Here is a 15,735-nt window from a genome sequence, read left to right as displayed (position 1 = left end):
TGTTATTGTTTCATTCTTATGCAGATGATGCTCAATTCACTCTCACTTTTACAACAGCCAGGACGTGCAGATTCCCTATGCAGAACATCCACTATTCTTTTCTGGAAAAAAAGATACAAAACTATCAACCGAAACAGTGATGGAACTTGCGTTTATTGAATGGCATCATTGATAATTTGTAATCATTTTTAATTGTATAACTCAGAAAAGTTGCTCCTTAGTATAAGTTAATCAATCATGATTCATGAAACACATTCATGCAAATTCTCTCAAAGCGACACACTGAAGAGAGATGCCCAATCACGAGAAGATGTCTTTCCTCATATCTTGTATGTATTAAGATCTAAGAGAGTTCTCTGCAGATGGAACGTTCTGGAACATACAGCAGAAAGTATTTTCCTTTTATTTCATCCAAACAACAGCATGCAATGGTTTTCCAGTGGTCATGGTGTAAATGAAGCACTCCCTTTAAGTTAACTCACAAATAACACTGGCTAGTGTGCTCTAAGGACATTTTTCTCTTCTGTTGATTTGACAATCTTCATGGATATTTGGGTTTTATTCCAAGCACAGGACGGGAAAAAACACCAATAACTAGAGCAGGCATGAAGAAAAACTCTTATAGCACCTTAGCATCATTTAAATTCTATGTCAGATTACCGACCTTTGAACACATGCTGTGGACACTCAGGAGTAGCAGTACTGCATAAAAATAACATCTTAGAGTACAAACCCCAGACATGCTGCTTCAACACACATTATTGGTTCCTGCTGCTTAATTCTCCTTGGTGTGTCTGATTTTTGAGAAGCTTTGATGTTCTCTTTGACCTTCATTCAGCTTCCTCCAGTGTTCTTTGAACTGTGAAAGTTGCATACAGATCAGAATGGTGCATTTTCAGTCTGAGACTGAGAAAAATGCAACTAAGTTAGTCCTATTTTCATCCATTAATCTTTTGTTTTTTGGAACAAAAATATAAATTTGTTTTTCAAAAGTACTGCTTACATTATCTACAGTTTTGCAAAAGACAATAAACAGAAGCGGATGAGCATTTTTTCAAATGCATACCGCTGATCCGGTTATAAATAAATTTAGCAGACGAGTGTCACGGATGGATTGACCCAATCAGAGAGAGAAACACAGACAGTGGGCAGGGCCAAGATGAGTATATGATTGACATCAAACTGTAGCAGCAACATTAGTCATCTTAGTTCTGTGTAGATATTAAATTTAGGTATTAATACCAGATTTATGTACCATATCGCATTTTTGTCAGCATGTTCTGCACAGAACCACCAAGTTTAGGAGCATATGACTCTTATTATTATTAATATGTTTGAGATAAATACAAATTTTAGCACACAGTAATTGGCAGCAGAAGTTGATATAAAAGGCTGTCCCAAACACCAACTAGTTGAGTAATCAGTACATTTGGGACTTTTGATACATTTTAGGTTTTTGTAAGTTTAAATAAAGCTATCTTTTTTCCAGATTCTGATCATGTAATTTTAGTCAAAAAAAAAAAAAAAAATGGTTTGGGAAGTGATATTCAATTAAAATAAATGACAATGTTCCGTAATGTATTTAAAAGCTTTAAAGCTGCAGTAAAACCCGATTCTAACTTGTACAATGTGATTGGTTGTGTTATTGAACATGACAGTGGCATTAAGAGGATAGAGCCTGTGGAAGCTTTGTTGTGATGGCAGCAATTATTTCCTTTGCAGGTTTAAGGCATATGAGGTGTGTTCATCTGTCCAACACACTTCATTAATGACAACTCGCCCGCACACAGTTTTGTACACTCACTGTGTGTATAAATGTCAGAGGTTCTCCTCATCAGAGGTATTTAAGTAGCTGCTGCAGTCACTTGGCTGAATAACAAACACGTCCATCCATTCTCTTGTGTGTCATGCGAGGTACAGTCCAACACTGATGATTGTGATGATGATGATAATGCTGAGGATGAAGATCATCTGGACGAATGAAGTCCTTCAATGCATTATAATTATCTCTTTTTAGTCTTTGACTCTGGTGGATCTTTCTTTGCTTTTTGCGATGAGGTTGATGGGTGGGTTTTGCTCTTTTTGGGGGTGGAGTCCTGAGGTTTGGATTTGGACTGAGACGGGCAAGGAGGTCTGGGCTGTGTTTCAGTGGATGCAGGCTGTCGGCGAATGCGCTGAGGCGAGGGGCTGTCGGTGCGAGAGGAGGCGTGGCCCCGAGGGGAGGTGCTAATGCTTCGGGTGGCATTAAGAGTTAAAGTACGAGTAATGGTACGCGTGGCGGTCCGACTTCCCTGCGAGTGGGAGGGGCCTGAAGATGGAGGACGGGGTGGAAGTGTTTTAGAGGGGCGGAGCTGAGGTTTAGGCGGCTGCTGATGGATATTTGTGTGCAGACTTGCAGACTTTTGAATCCTTGGATTGACAAAACTGTTGGTTCTGTTGGAAAGAGGAAAGAATGAGTGATATCACTCATTATAAGGTAAAAACATATTGTACATCACACAGGAAACAGAATTTAACACACTGATGTACATCACAGCTATTAATTATGCATTATTAGCTTGGAAATGGGCTGTCCACGGACTGCATACAGGGGCCCTGTTGGATAAGTTACATCTGGGATGCTGTTTTCAACAAGTATTATATTATAAGTATTATAAGATAGCCTGACAAGCAAAATCTGAGGTTCAGTATTCACAATTTTACCGTTAACATTATGAGCAAGAAATGGCAAGAAAGAAAGTACATTTTATAAACGGACATCCAAAGGTGATGATGCTCTTGCGAGGGACCTGTCCTAAAATATAAAGGCACCTATATATTTTGTATATTTTTATGTACAGTATGTTTTTTTTTTTTTTTTACAGTTTATATGTGTGTGTAAAATATTATCCTGAAAATGTTTACTTTCTGTAAGTTACTATAACCCACAATTAGAGAGTACTGTTAAACCTGGAGAGAAACATAAAACTATAGCTAATACTTTAGTTATATAGTAATCATACATTTTGGTATACATGTATTTATTTTTTATAACACTCCGATGTGGCCTCCTTGACCCCAGTTTACAAAATAATGTACACTACCAGAAATGTACAGTAATGGTCAAAAGTTAGGACACACCTACTCACAAATAATTGGAAAAAAATGGGAGGGAATTATTTATGTACTGACAAAAAAAGGTCCGGCTTAAAAAAATCATAAAATAATATTTGTTTAACATAAGCAAAAACAAACAAACAAAAATAAATATACATAATTTTGTTACATATATATTTATTTAATTTATAAAAGATTTATTTTTGCCATTTTTATTATATTGTATAGTGGACCAAGAGATGGGAATCAAATTGCACTGCCCACAAAAAGCTATCGGCTCTGACTGATATATAAATACATATATCACAAACACATATTCATAGGCCTTTAGATGGAAAGGCTTTTAAGATCATAAGAAACTTAAATTCAGTCAAGTGTGCCCAAACATTTAACTGGTAGTGTAGATTCAAATTAATGACTAAATTGCAATTCTGTTCCACCAACCTGTATTGAATGAAAGACACAGATCTCTGGGTTTGTGGGACGGTCGTGTCCCCCAGTTGGTCAGAAGACCCCCTGATGGGTGTGACTGGCCGAGGGATTCTGCTCTTAATTCTTCCATCTGCTCCTCTCTCTCCTCTCGCAGAGTCGTCTGATTGGTGGGCTTCATCCTCAGATGCAGTGGTGGAGAGTGTCGGGGAGTGCGAGGAGGCGGAGCGAGAACGAATCAGGTGTGTTTGTTTACGCTCCAAAACAAGGCGGGCCAGCTGTTGTTGTCGGCTTTTGCGAGTTCGCTGCAACTGCTCCTGACTCGTCTGTGATGACTTGTCTGAGCCCGTTTCCTCCTCCGACATAAGCACAGGAATACGGCTCCGCCTCTGTGGGAGTGGCTTTCTACTGGGTGACTCCACCTCTGGTGGAGACATGTCCTTCTCATCCTCCACCTCTGCATCTCTGTTTTGTTCAGGGGTGAGAGATGGACACTCTTCCTGCTCCTGTTCCCTTTGCAGGTCTACTTCTGGCACAACAACACCTGGTCCACCTTCTATTTTGGTTTCTCTGGAGACTTCTTCCTCAATAGCTGTAGTCTCTGGCTGGTCATGTGGCTCAGCTAAAAACACAGCCTCTGGTTCCTCTCTGACACTTTTATTTACTTTTTCTTCAGCCTGTCTGCCATTCTCAGCTTCACTTTCTTCCTTTTTCCTCTCATCCCCTACCCTTTCTACTGTAATACTTTCACTTTTGCTCTCCTTTTGCTCTCGTTCACTGACCACTTCCCTCTCCTCTTTCTCTGCACTAGTCTCCTCACGCTCATTAGATATCAGCTCATCCATTCCAGGCGGCCGGTGTCTGGCTGTCATGACATTGAGATGTGACGTCTCAGCAATGTGGATGAAAGTGCGTTCCACCTTGGTGAACGGTGGTGAGCAAGAACCGCTGGTGATTACGGCTGCAGATGTCATGACGATAGGCCTGGGTTCAGACTTAATAACAGAGGAGAGAGTCCCAGGTTCGGATTCATCCGGCACGGGCCGCTCTCCCTGCGGTGTCAATGCGGCCAGTGTTCCCTGCCCGTCTCCAGGTGATACCTGCCCGTTACCGGCAGACACAAGCACCAGCGTGCGTGAGCCCTCTTCCTGGTCGTGTTCCCGTTGGGCAGGTGCGAGTAGGGTAGACACAGCACCCTCTGGGCTTCCCTCACTACTGCGAGGGCTTCCGTCACTGCCAGAACCTCCAGTCTTTCCACCCTCCTCTCTCAGATCGTCAAACATCAACACACCAGACACAAAGTCGACTCGCTTCATACGCGTCTGAGAGGAAGACGGTGAAGGTTCAGCCACTGCGATCTCCTGTAGCAATGCAAGAAAAAGAGAAAAGAAACTAGTAAAGTAATTATAAAAGAGCTGGAGAAGTTGTGATAAAGTTGTGGTTAGGTTTTCAGTAAACGTTTACATTAATACCAGTTCCCATCATGCACAGCCTGGGTTTTTAAAAGAATACAGTTTTAACACCATTGTCAAATGGTGAAATTAACAAAAATGTAAATTTACTAAAATTTTCATTCTAATATACTGATTTGGTGCTCAGGAAACATTTCTTTTTATGATCTATGATGAAAACCATTGTGCTGCGTAATATTTTTGTGCTAACTCTACGAACTGTGATTTTTTTTCCAAGTTTCTTTGATGAATAGAAAGTTCAAAAAGTTCAAATTAGTTTGAATAAAGTTCAATTTAGTATTAGTATTTAGTATTAGTATTTGAAAAACAAATAATATATATATTATATATAATTTTCAATTATTATAATATATAATAATTAACTTTAATTATTATAAATTTAATCATTAAAAAAATTAACTTTTGTTCAAATTAATGCATCCTTGTTGAAAGAAAGTATTACATTTCTTTCAAAAAAGACCTTAAACATTTTGAACGACATATATATATATATATATATATATATATATATATACACACATACATACATATACATATATATATATATATATATATATATATAGTCATTTAAATATAGTTTTATGGCTGCACAATAAGACTACGGAATTTAAAAACAAACAAACAAATAAAACAAACAAAAGAACAATTTTGGATCACATTGTGAGAGAAGAGACCACTCACTCATTTTTCAGATTATTTACTAGTGATTTGGTTGTATACAAGCTTTGCAGGATTGTCTTTTTTGAATAACATACATGGTTAAAAAGGCACAAAAGTCCATTTTACAGTGTAATTGTTTTTTTTAAATGATTTAGCCCATTTGTGATTTCAAGTGTAGACTCAAAGACAGTGCTCAGCCAACAGTATGTACAGCAATGGACACACACAGAGCGAATGAAACAGAGGAATGTGTTAGTACAGCAGCATGTTCAGCTGTCCAAAGAGTTACGATTTTACAAAAGCCTAAAATACATGCTTGTACATATTACAAGTCTACTATACAGTCCCTATTGCATTTATTGCACTAGCTATTTCTCTTGCTGTTGAAGTTTGACCCTGATTCACACATGTAACGCTTCTATGAGCAGGTCTGGGATTAGCTGATGATGACTAACATTTATCAGCAATAAAAAGTCCAGCGTATGATAAAAATTTTGACTCTGAAAATTCCTTAAAATTGATTCATAACAATACTGATCTGTGAGAAGCTATCTACATGGTTTTAGACTTTTCTCAATATGTTATTAAATAGATAAAAGATAAAAGAATACATTTTAACGTTTTTTTCTATACAAATAGATGTTGCTAAACGCTGTTGTACACTGCTCAGAGCTCAAGGGCTGTCTCTGCGGAGTTCTGACAAGCTCAAATTTTGACCCAGTTAGAGACAGAGAATGTGAGAGGTTATGAATGTTGAATGGCATGAAGCAGGACTGCAATGAAAAGACATTTGGCTTGAGTGAATAATGAATTTAGCATAAAACATGGTACGACATGTAACACCACTAAGATTCAGAAGTAATTATTTACAGTCTCTCAGTAAAGCAGAGAAGAAATTTGTCAAACTTCCTCTAACCTTCCTCAAACTATATGTTATCTCACATTGTGAAAAATGGTACTCTTTAAATTTTTATCAGTGTGGAAACACTACATTTTCTGGGCAATTATTTTCTTCATCAGAAATTTACAGAATTTAAATACCAATAAAAAGATATTTGTCTTGTCAAGATTAAATCTGATAAAATGTGTATTAACACTGCCTTTCAAAAGTTTGGGGTCAGTGTGGTCAGTTAATATTTTTATTCAGAAATGATGCATTAAATTGATCAAAAGTGACAGTAAAGACATTTATAATGTTACAAAATATTTCAATTTTAAATAAATGCTGTTCTTTTGAACTTTTTCTTCTTCAAAAATTCCTGAAAAAATGTATTACGGTTTCCACGAAAATATTAGGCAGCACAACTCTTTTCAACATTGATAATAATAAGAAATGTTTCTTGAGCACCAAATCAGCATATTAGAATGATTTCTGATGGATCATGTGACACTGGGTAATGTCATCATATGAATAAATTACATTTTACAATATAATAATAAAACAGTTAATAATTTCACAATATTACTGTTTTTACTGTATTTTTGATCAAATAAATGCAGACTTTGTTGAGCATAAGAGACTTCTTTCAAAAACATTTGAAAATATCACCAACCCCAAACGTTTAAACTGTAGTGTATGTGGCATGCCCTCATCAATTAACAATCTTTGGGATGCAGAAATCCATTCGCTAACTATTTTCCAGCATAACAAATTAAAACCCAGTTCATTTACAGCTGAGGCTTTTGTGTACATATGTACAGTCATTCAGTCTGTGCTCATCTTTTCCGTTAGGAAGACATTTGGATCAGCTGTCTCACACAATTCAGACTACAAACTCTTCTGAACATACACATTACAGTACATTGGTGATTCCAGATATACAGCGGTTGGGGTAAACTGCATTAAAACACCCAAAGCAAAGCAGCACAGATGGGAGCCAACTGCTATGAACACTGAGTTCCAATATTACATAAATAATGAATGTTAGCGTCATTCATGTGTTTTTTCACCACTCAGTGTTTGTTGCAGTTGGCCCAGCAAGGCAAAAGAAGAAGATGGTTCGCATATGCATTGATATCCAGCATTGAGTCATATAGCATTTCTACAGCATGAATTTCAAGTGAAACATTATTACACTGACAAACAATCAATCTTTTGAGTTCCTCCCAACAGATATGTATATATCTCAACTGAACTGAGGCTGGAGGACTTTACAATACAGATAAAGCAATGATTTCAATAATGTGTTAATGCTACTTTATTTTTCATAGGAAGTATCTAACACTGTGTCCTAACCAGGCACAACCAATGTGTCTGTCTGTGAAAATGTGACACAATCAGCCAATCAGAGCCAGTGTTTTAATGTTAACTAAAATTAAAACTATTCAAATTAGAAATGTTACTGAAATAATGATAACTAATTGAAATAAATGTTTAAGTTGAAGTAATAAAAAACTAAAATGGAAATAAAAAATAAAGTTCAATAGAAATACTTTAAAAAACAAAAAAATGAATAAAAAAATACATAAAGTTACTAAAACTTAAACAAAAATTAAAATAAAAACAGAAAATTTTAAAATAAGAGCTAATTCAAAACATTAGTAATAGTATGTGTGTGTGTGTGTGTGTGTGTGTGTGTGTATATATATATATATATATATATATATATATATATGTGTGTGTGTGTGTGTGTGTGTAAAAAGTGTCAGTTTATTGCATCGCGCCTGATTACAACACAATGTGTGATCTAATTTCTATGACACCTACACTGCACTTCTGCATTCAAAAGCTTATTTATGCATTGATTAATGTGACTATTATTTTAAACATAAACAGTAATGTAGAATGTCAAGTCTATGGCCAGGAACAAAAATGGCAACATTCATTTGCTGAATGATAAATTATAGTCAAGTTCAAATATCTGCATATGTGCATCAAACTGCTAATGCATGTGTGACAAAACCAAAGAAAGAGGCTCAGTCTTTCTTTTACGATCCTATTGCCTTGAGCTCTATTGCACTTTGATATATAATAATATATTTACTATATCTCTATTCCAGAACTTTATTAATTTCTCAACTCACTAACTATTAGTCAAATGTCTTAACATAGAGGATGTTGTCTTTCTTGCCCTCAGATAAGCACTGCTTAAGTTCACATAGAACCTAATATCACTCTGAAAGCAATATGCATATGTTTCTGTAATACTGACATGAAATAATTATCTTTAAATATCTTTTTTAGCTAATATGGAAGACAAATGTGATATCAGAATTAATCTACATGACCAAAAGCATGTAAACACACACCAAACCCACATTCATTTGTTAAGCATATCATTTTTTAAACCATGACCATTCACCTAAAAATGTTTGGGAGGAGTTTATATGGCTGTATGCTTGATTTTATAAACCTGGGCTGCATTTAACTCAACTTTTAGACAAACACTAGAGAACTTCCTCTCTGGGAGACCCTGCCACCATTTTGAAACTTTATCAAGTGAGCGAGGGAAGTGTACAACAGCCCAAGCTTACATACAGGCCTATAAAATGGTGCGTAAAACAAGTTTATAACAGAAAAAAGTAAAATATAGCTGCAAGCAGCAATTAGGGGGCCAAGCACCTCAGAGGAAAATGAGAAGAAAGGGGGCATCAAACCAACTGCAAAAATGAGTAAAAACATTTAGAGACGATTTTAAACAAAATCGTTCAAAGCCCATAAATACAATCACTTGTATTGTGACATAATTGATTATTACTTTTGACCAATAGGTGGCGCTGACACCAATTTGATCAGGTGTGGTCAGTGTTGAGTGACAATTACACACATAAAGTTTGATGTCAAATTTATTGATGCGGTATATGAAAACGGTTTCGTCTTCTGACATTAAATTAATCAAAAGCTATTAGCATTTTTTGAAATTCCATTATACTTTTTGACCACAAGGTACTGTCTCAAAACTCTTTGAGTACCTCCAGGGAATGGTGCCGATGACACATACCAAGATTTTTGGTCAAAATGGTCATACGTTATAAGCAAAAATATCTATTTTTCATACCTCCTGACCACTAGGTGGCACAGTGGCAAAACACTGCAAGTTATGCTTGTAATTACAAGAATCATCTTGAGCTAAGGAATCAGAAGAAAGAATAATTTTGTCTCTAGCCCTTACAATTCAAAAGTTATTAGCATAAATGTGAGTGCAAATTTTGACAGTTGGTGGCGCTAGAGAGATTGAGTTAGAGACTCTAAAATTGGTGTGGTTAATGTTCAGATTGTCCTCCATCTGTGTGCCAAATATCATAACTTTTTACCTTATGGTTCTATGGGTTGCCATAGACCTAAGTGCGTAGGAGGAGGAGGAGAAGGAAGAAGAAGAAAAACAACAACACTAACGGATACAATATGTGATATGATTGATTAAGGGCTTAGGGCATTTCATTTAAACACATTACAAGGGTCCAGCCAGTAATGGACACTCATGCAACGTAAGCAATGACATAAAAAAGTGGACTTAAATGCAGCCTTGTCAGAAAAGGATGTAGCTGAAACAGCCAAATTCATTAAATAGAAATGTGTGTCCACATACTTTTATTCATGCAGAGCATTTAATTCAGGCCTATTACTCACACATTGGACAACTCTTTCTCTGTCTTTCTTCACTCATTTTCTCTATAAATTGAAAACACTCAGCATGAAATGCCAGAGGATCCAAGCAACTGGATTATTTTGTAGGTCCAAACCCCTTTGAATCCTGTACATGCTGTATATGATTAATGTCACGCTTTCTCTCGGCTACACCAAAAAGAATCTATATAAAGAGATCCATCTCTTCACATTCTGTCATGCTTGCTTAAGAAAGCCATTCATCTCGCCTGGAGGTGCATGTTGTGGCATTTGACAGGTTCTATATGTGCTGAGATCAAATTGATGTGAATAGACTGTGCAAAAATAGCTTAGCAAGCACTCACTGTCCTTCTAGTGTCCTCTACAAACACACAGCAGGTGAACACACCCTTTTTTAAGTATCTGCTTTTGGCCGACATTCAACCTTGAAAACACAACACTATGCAGCCTGCATCACATCTGTCCTCTTACACAGAATATGAAGGTGTTCATGAGAACAAAGCAATAAAAAAAAAGATATTCTCGTCACTTTAGTCAATGTGCCCGTTCCACCAGACAACAGCAGCTCTGCAAGAAACATCCTCCAAAGAGGTAAAAATGTGTTTTTGTCTTTGTGTTAGTTTGTTTTTTTGGTTTTCTTTACTTTTTTTTCTTCTTCTTTTTTTTTTTTTTTTTTTTTTTTTACAAAATATTTAGTGTACAGTGTCTCTATGAGTAAATACATCTTATAGCATTGTACAGACTTGCTTTGTTTTGGAGAATATAATATAATTTCTTTTTCTCCAATTGTCCCAAGACAATTCTGTCATCATGTCATTCCAAACCTGTTTGACTTTCTTCTGTGGAACATAAAAGAAGATATGAACAATTGTTCATAACTGTTTTTGTCCATGCAGTGAAAGACAATGTGGTCCAAAACCTCACTGACTTTTGGACATTTTTCAAAATATCTTCTTTTGAGTTCCACAACAGTCATAGGGGTTGGAACAACGTGAGGGTGAGTAAATGATAACAGAATTGTAATTTTAGGGTGAACTATCCTTTTAATTTAAAATATCCAACAAAAACATTTCAGTGTAGCTAGAGAGCGTCTCATATCTCGCTTATACACACACTCTCTCTCACACACACTCAAATCTCATAATCACAGACCAAGTTTATTGCCCAAGCTTCTGTAGTGATTTTTTTTTTTTTTAACTATGGGCACAAAAGTGGGCACCATGCTCCTCTTCTATTAAAACGGCACCACACGTGTGCGTCTGTGTACGTTGATGGTGGGGGAATCATGTCTTGTTCATAAGTTTGGCCAGCATTTGCTGAATATGTAGGCGTGGTAGGTTTAGTACAGAATGCCGGGCTCTGGGGTTCCCTGGCAACAGGGGCATGTGTCTGCGATGGGCGTGACGGTGGGCGGGGCTGCTTTCAGCTGAGCGGCTGCGCTGAATGGCCGCTGCCCCGAGGGCGGGGTCGTGGGGGAAGTGCTCCGTGTCCATGGTAGCGGAGGAAAACACGTACGACGCCAGTCTTCTCAAATGGGCGGGCCTCGGGAATGAGTGATGTGGGTGTGGCCTGTCCTCCTCCAACTGAAAAAGACCAATAAGAGTGGAGGAAAAGAGGAATCAGGCTGAGGAAAAACTAAAACGCGAAGTATTGGAAAAAACGTGTTTTTTGTATTTTTTGTGTGATGTGTGACGCACACACAATAACACACCAATAAAAAACAAGAGATATACGATACATTATATCAAATGGGTGGTACAAACACATAGATGTGCTGTAACTCGTTCAGAGGACAAGACCAGCCCACATCTGTCTGAACGCTAAAGACAGAATTGATTAAGCTTACGTGTGAGTGAATGTATGTTCTACATGTTGTGAAAGAGCCAATGTGTGCACACAGACCCCTGGACCACCAAGGTGAACGTGATTTCACCAAGTACAACAGGTTCCTGGATCAACGTCTTTGTTGATCCTGGAACAACATTCCTTCTGCACCAGTGTTATTCACCTATTATTTCCCTATGATTTTAGGGATAAGTTATGGGTAGGGTTAGGTTTAGGGGTAAGGATAGAGTTAGGACTAAATTTTCGGACAGAAATGTTGTTCTAGGATCAACAAAATATGTTGATCCAGGAACATGTCTTACTTGGCAAAATCACGGTGATCATATGACCAATGAGCAAACTAAGCTTGGCTGTGAACTGTTGAGCATGATACACACACACACACACACACACACACACACCATAGAACCCTAAAACATGCAACTCAACACGAATGCATTACATAACACACATATACTGTACATCTGGGGGGCGTACAAACACTTATATACAAACAATGTATGCTAATTATTTTGCAATACAAGTTATCAGAAGCTTAAAAGAGCCTTTCACTTGTATTGATGATGTCATTATGTAAAAATATTCAGCAGGTAGAAGCAAATGCTAGTAGTATATCATAACACTTCTGGCTTAAACAACACAACCTAAACACAAACACACACACATATATAACTGCACCTACCTAGTAAGGAGTATTTGCGGTTTCTTTCAAGTGACTTTCAAGATGTCAGAAACTTCTTAACAGAATTTTGTTTAAGTAAGTTTCAGTTTGTTAAAAGTAATGCATTAGGTATTATGAAAAACAACACTTCAATGTTTGTTCATAATAAATTAATATGTATGAGGTCAGTAAGATTTTTTGCCAGCTTTGCCAGTATTGTTCATTGTTAGTTCATGTTAACTAATGTAGTTAACTAATGTTAACAAATGAAACTTTATTGTAAAGTGTTACCAAATATTAAAATTGAAAACTGTTTTTTTTTATTGTAATAATATTTCGCAATATTTCTGTTTTTACTGTTTTTTGACATTACCTTATTGACCCCAAACCTCTGAACTATAGTGTATGTATAAATTAACATTAAACTGATTAATAAATTCTGTACCAAATGCATTTACTAATGTTAATCCTTATTGTAAGTTGTTACCATTTTATTTTTGAACCAATTATTTTGTATCCATGAATTCTTTTACCCCAGAAAATGTCGTCTATGCATTTATTCATACAGATGAAAAAAACAAAAAAACAAACATAATTCACTAATTTTCTCAACGGCAGTTATATCCATGCCAGTGTACAGACATAGATTAGCCAGGTGTTGGGTACTTAGAAGCATGTAGTCTTTCTCTAAAAAGCTTTTAAAGTCAAATTGTGAATTAAAAAAATTTACTATATTTACTTTTAATACTTTAAACTCTTCATCTTGCATGTTATTCTAAAAAAGCCTAAATAATATGTAATAAATAATAATTTGCTTATCCTCTGATATTCTATTTATCCAGTTTGCTACAGATCTTTTTTGTTAAATATCCTATTTTACTCAGATATGCCACATTACAGAACTAAAATGAGCTGTGTACATGTTGACTTTGACGATAACAAGGATGTACTCGCAGACCACTGGAGTGTGATAAAATGTGATAAATTATATATCAAACTAGACTAGATAGGTCACCCAAAAAAACTGCCTTCATGTCTTTCCAATCCAAACCCATAAGACTTTTGTTCCTAATTAACACTGAGACATCAAGGTAACCAAAATTTAAAAAGATCCAACAGGCTATAAAACAAATTTAAATGAATCAAGCAGTTTAATCCAAGTCTTTTGAAATTATGATTGCTTTATATGATGAACAGATTTAATTTAGGCTTTTACTCACATATAAACACATATACATACTGCGCATCACATATAATAAACATGGAAGCTCATGCGTCAAGCACTAGAACAAATCTCATTGGTTCTTGTGTGTGCAAGATGCATGAAAACCAATAAATTAAAATTAAAATAGATCCGTTCATCCTAAATTAAATCTGTAAAATCATATAAAGCGATCATATCTCTTCACAAAACTTGGATTAAGCCACTCAATTCACATGGATTTGTTTTATGAACCCTTAATAACTATTTTGGATTTGATGTTTTGGTTACCTGGCCTTTCAACGGAGGGACAGAAACCTCTCAGGTTTCATTAAAAATATCTTAATTTGTGTTTTGAAGATTAACCAAAGTCTTATGGGTTTGGAATGACTTGAGGGTGAGTAAATGATCTTTCAGAAGGTGCTAACGATCATCAAACATATAAAGTGATCAGGTTAACTCGTACACGCACTTGCCCACATATACACACTCAGGTGTGACTTACCGGTCCATCAGGTCCAAACGGCTCCGACTCCCTCCTTCTTGGGCAGGTATGAGGCAACGTGTGACAAGGTGAATGGATGGGGCTCGGTCCCGCCCCCTCCTCCTCTGCTACAATCATCATCCCACGTTGAGTTTTGGGTCGTACCACAGCCTCAGCTCCACCCATCCCGTGCACTCCTCCTCTCCTTCTTCTCTCCTCATGGTCCTCAAGGGGGCGTAATTCCTCTGGTTCCTCATCTGTGGTGCCTGAGGTGGTGGGCTCTGCCCCAGGATGGAAGTCTTTCAACTCTGTTTCTTTATCAATCATCACCCACTCCCTGCTGTCAAAGTCCTCTTCTTCTGCCAGCGGGACTGAGCGGATAAAGGCATTGCTGTGGGCCTCCTGGTCACCGTCTGCAGAGACATCATGGCGGCCACCAGCCAGTCTTTCTCCCTGTCCAGCATCTAAAGAGAGCATCTGAGCAGGCTGGGAAGAATAGACATGCCTGGATGGAGAACCCAGCATGTCCAAACGAGAGCTGCCACAAAACACACAAAGACTGAGACGCAGAATCAACTAAACAACAATACATTTAAAAATATTTAACTACTTGTGTAAAGGTTTGGGGTCAGTACGATTTTTTTTTTTTTGGAAAGAAATGAATACTTTTATATTTAGCAAGGATGCATTAAATTATGTTTAATTTAAATCGCATAAATCAAAGGTCACAGTAAAGACATTTAAAATGCTACAAAAGATTTCCATTTCAAATGAATAGAAAGAATTCATTAAAGAATCCTGAAAAAAAAAAGTATCACACTTTCCATAAAAAAAGCAGTATAGTTTCTTCTCAAAAAGCAGTTTCAATTCACAGATGCTGCCTGAAATATCAGAGAAGAATGTTATGGTACAAAACAAAAACTTTACATGCTTTCTTCTCAGAAAGTAAGGAAATGCTTTCCTTACTAACAAGGCACATTAGATCGAGTGACCTTAAAGGGTTAGTTCACCCAAAAATGAAAATTCTGTCATTAATTACTCACCCTTGTGTCATTCCACATCTGTAAGACCTTCGTTCATCTTCGGAACACAAATGAAGATAGATCATATAGATCCAGCGCAACTACCACTTTCAAGGTCCATAAAGACTCCAGTGGTTTAACCTCAGTTTTATGAAGCGATGCGAGTGCTTTGTTTGTGCAAAAACCCAGAATTTATTTTATTACAAAATAATATTATCCAAAGAGTGTTCACGCAACAATGTCAACTCTTCTGTGAACACAAAACGCATACATCGTGATGCTCTCGTGAACACTCCCG

At 36.8% G+C, this 15,735-nt stretch overlaps 1 protein-coding gene across 6 annotated transcripts in view; it reads right to left on the bottom strand.

Annotated features, from left to right (window-relative positions):
- Positions 1-132: 132 nt before the first annotated feature.
- ttbk1b (tau tubulin kinase 1b) overlaps positions 133-15,735 on the bottom strand; it is a 31,831-nt gene continuing 16,228 nt past the window's right edge. For 4 of the 6 annotated variants that reach the window (XM_051868835.1, XM_051868836.1, XM_051868837.1 and 1 more), the window contains 3 exons: positions 14,437-14,953; positions 3,541-4,886; positions 133-2,433 (listed from right to left, as the gene is read on the bottom strand). In XM_051868835.1, the coding sequence (XP_051724795.1) occupies positions 2,004-2,433; positions 3,541-4,886; positions 14,437-14,953 (2,293 nt within the window). In that variant the 3' untranslated portion in view covers positions 133-2,003. Of the gene's footprint in view, positions 2,434-3,540; positions 4,887-5,678; positions 11,808-14,436; positions 15,297-15,735 lie in introns of those variants that run through there. The other 2 variants (XM_051868839.1, XM_051868840.1) reach the window with 2 other exon arrangements.

This window comes from Ctenopharyngodon idella, chromosome 17, assembly GCF_019924925.1.
Source record: "Ctenopharyngodon idella isolate HZGC_01 chromosome 17, HZGC01, whole genome shotgun sequence".
Classification (NCBI taxonomy): domain Eukaryota; kingdom Metazoa; phylum Chordata; class Actinopteri; order Cypriniformes; family Xenocyprididae; genus Ctenopharyngodon; species Ctenopharyngodon idella.
The sequence above is the reverse complement of the archived record's forward strand: the minus strand, read 5'-3'. Positions and strand labels throughout refer to the sequence as shown.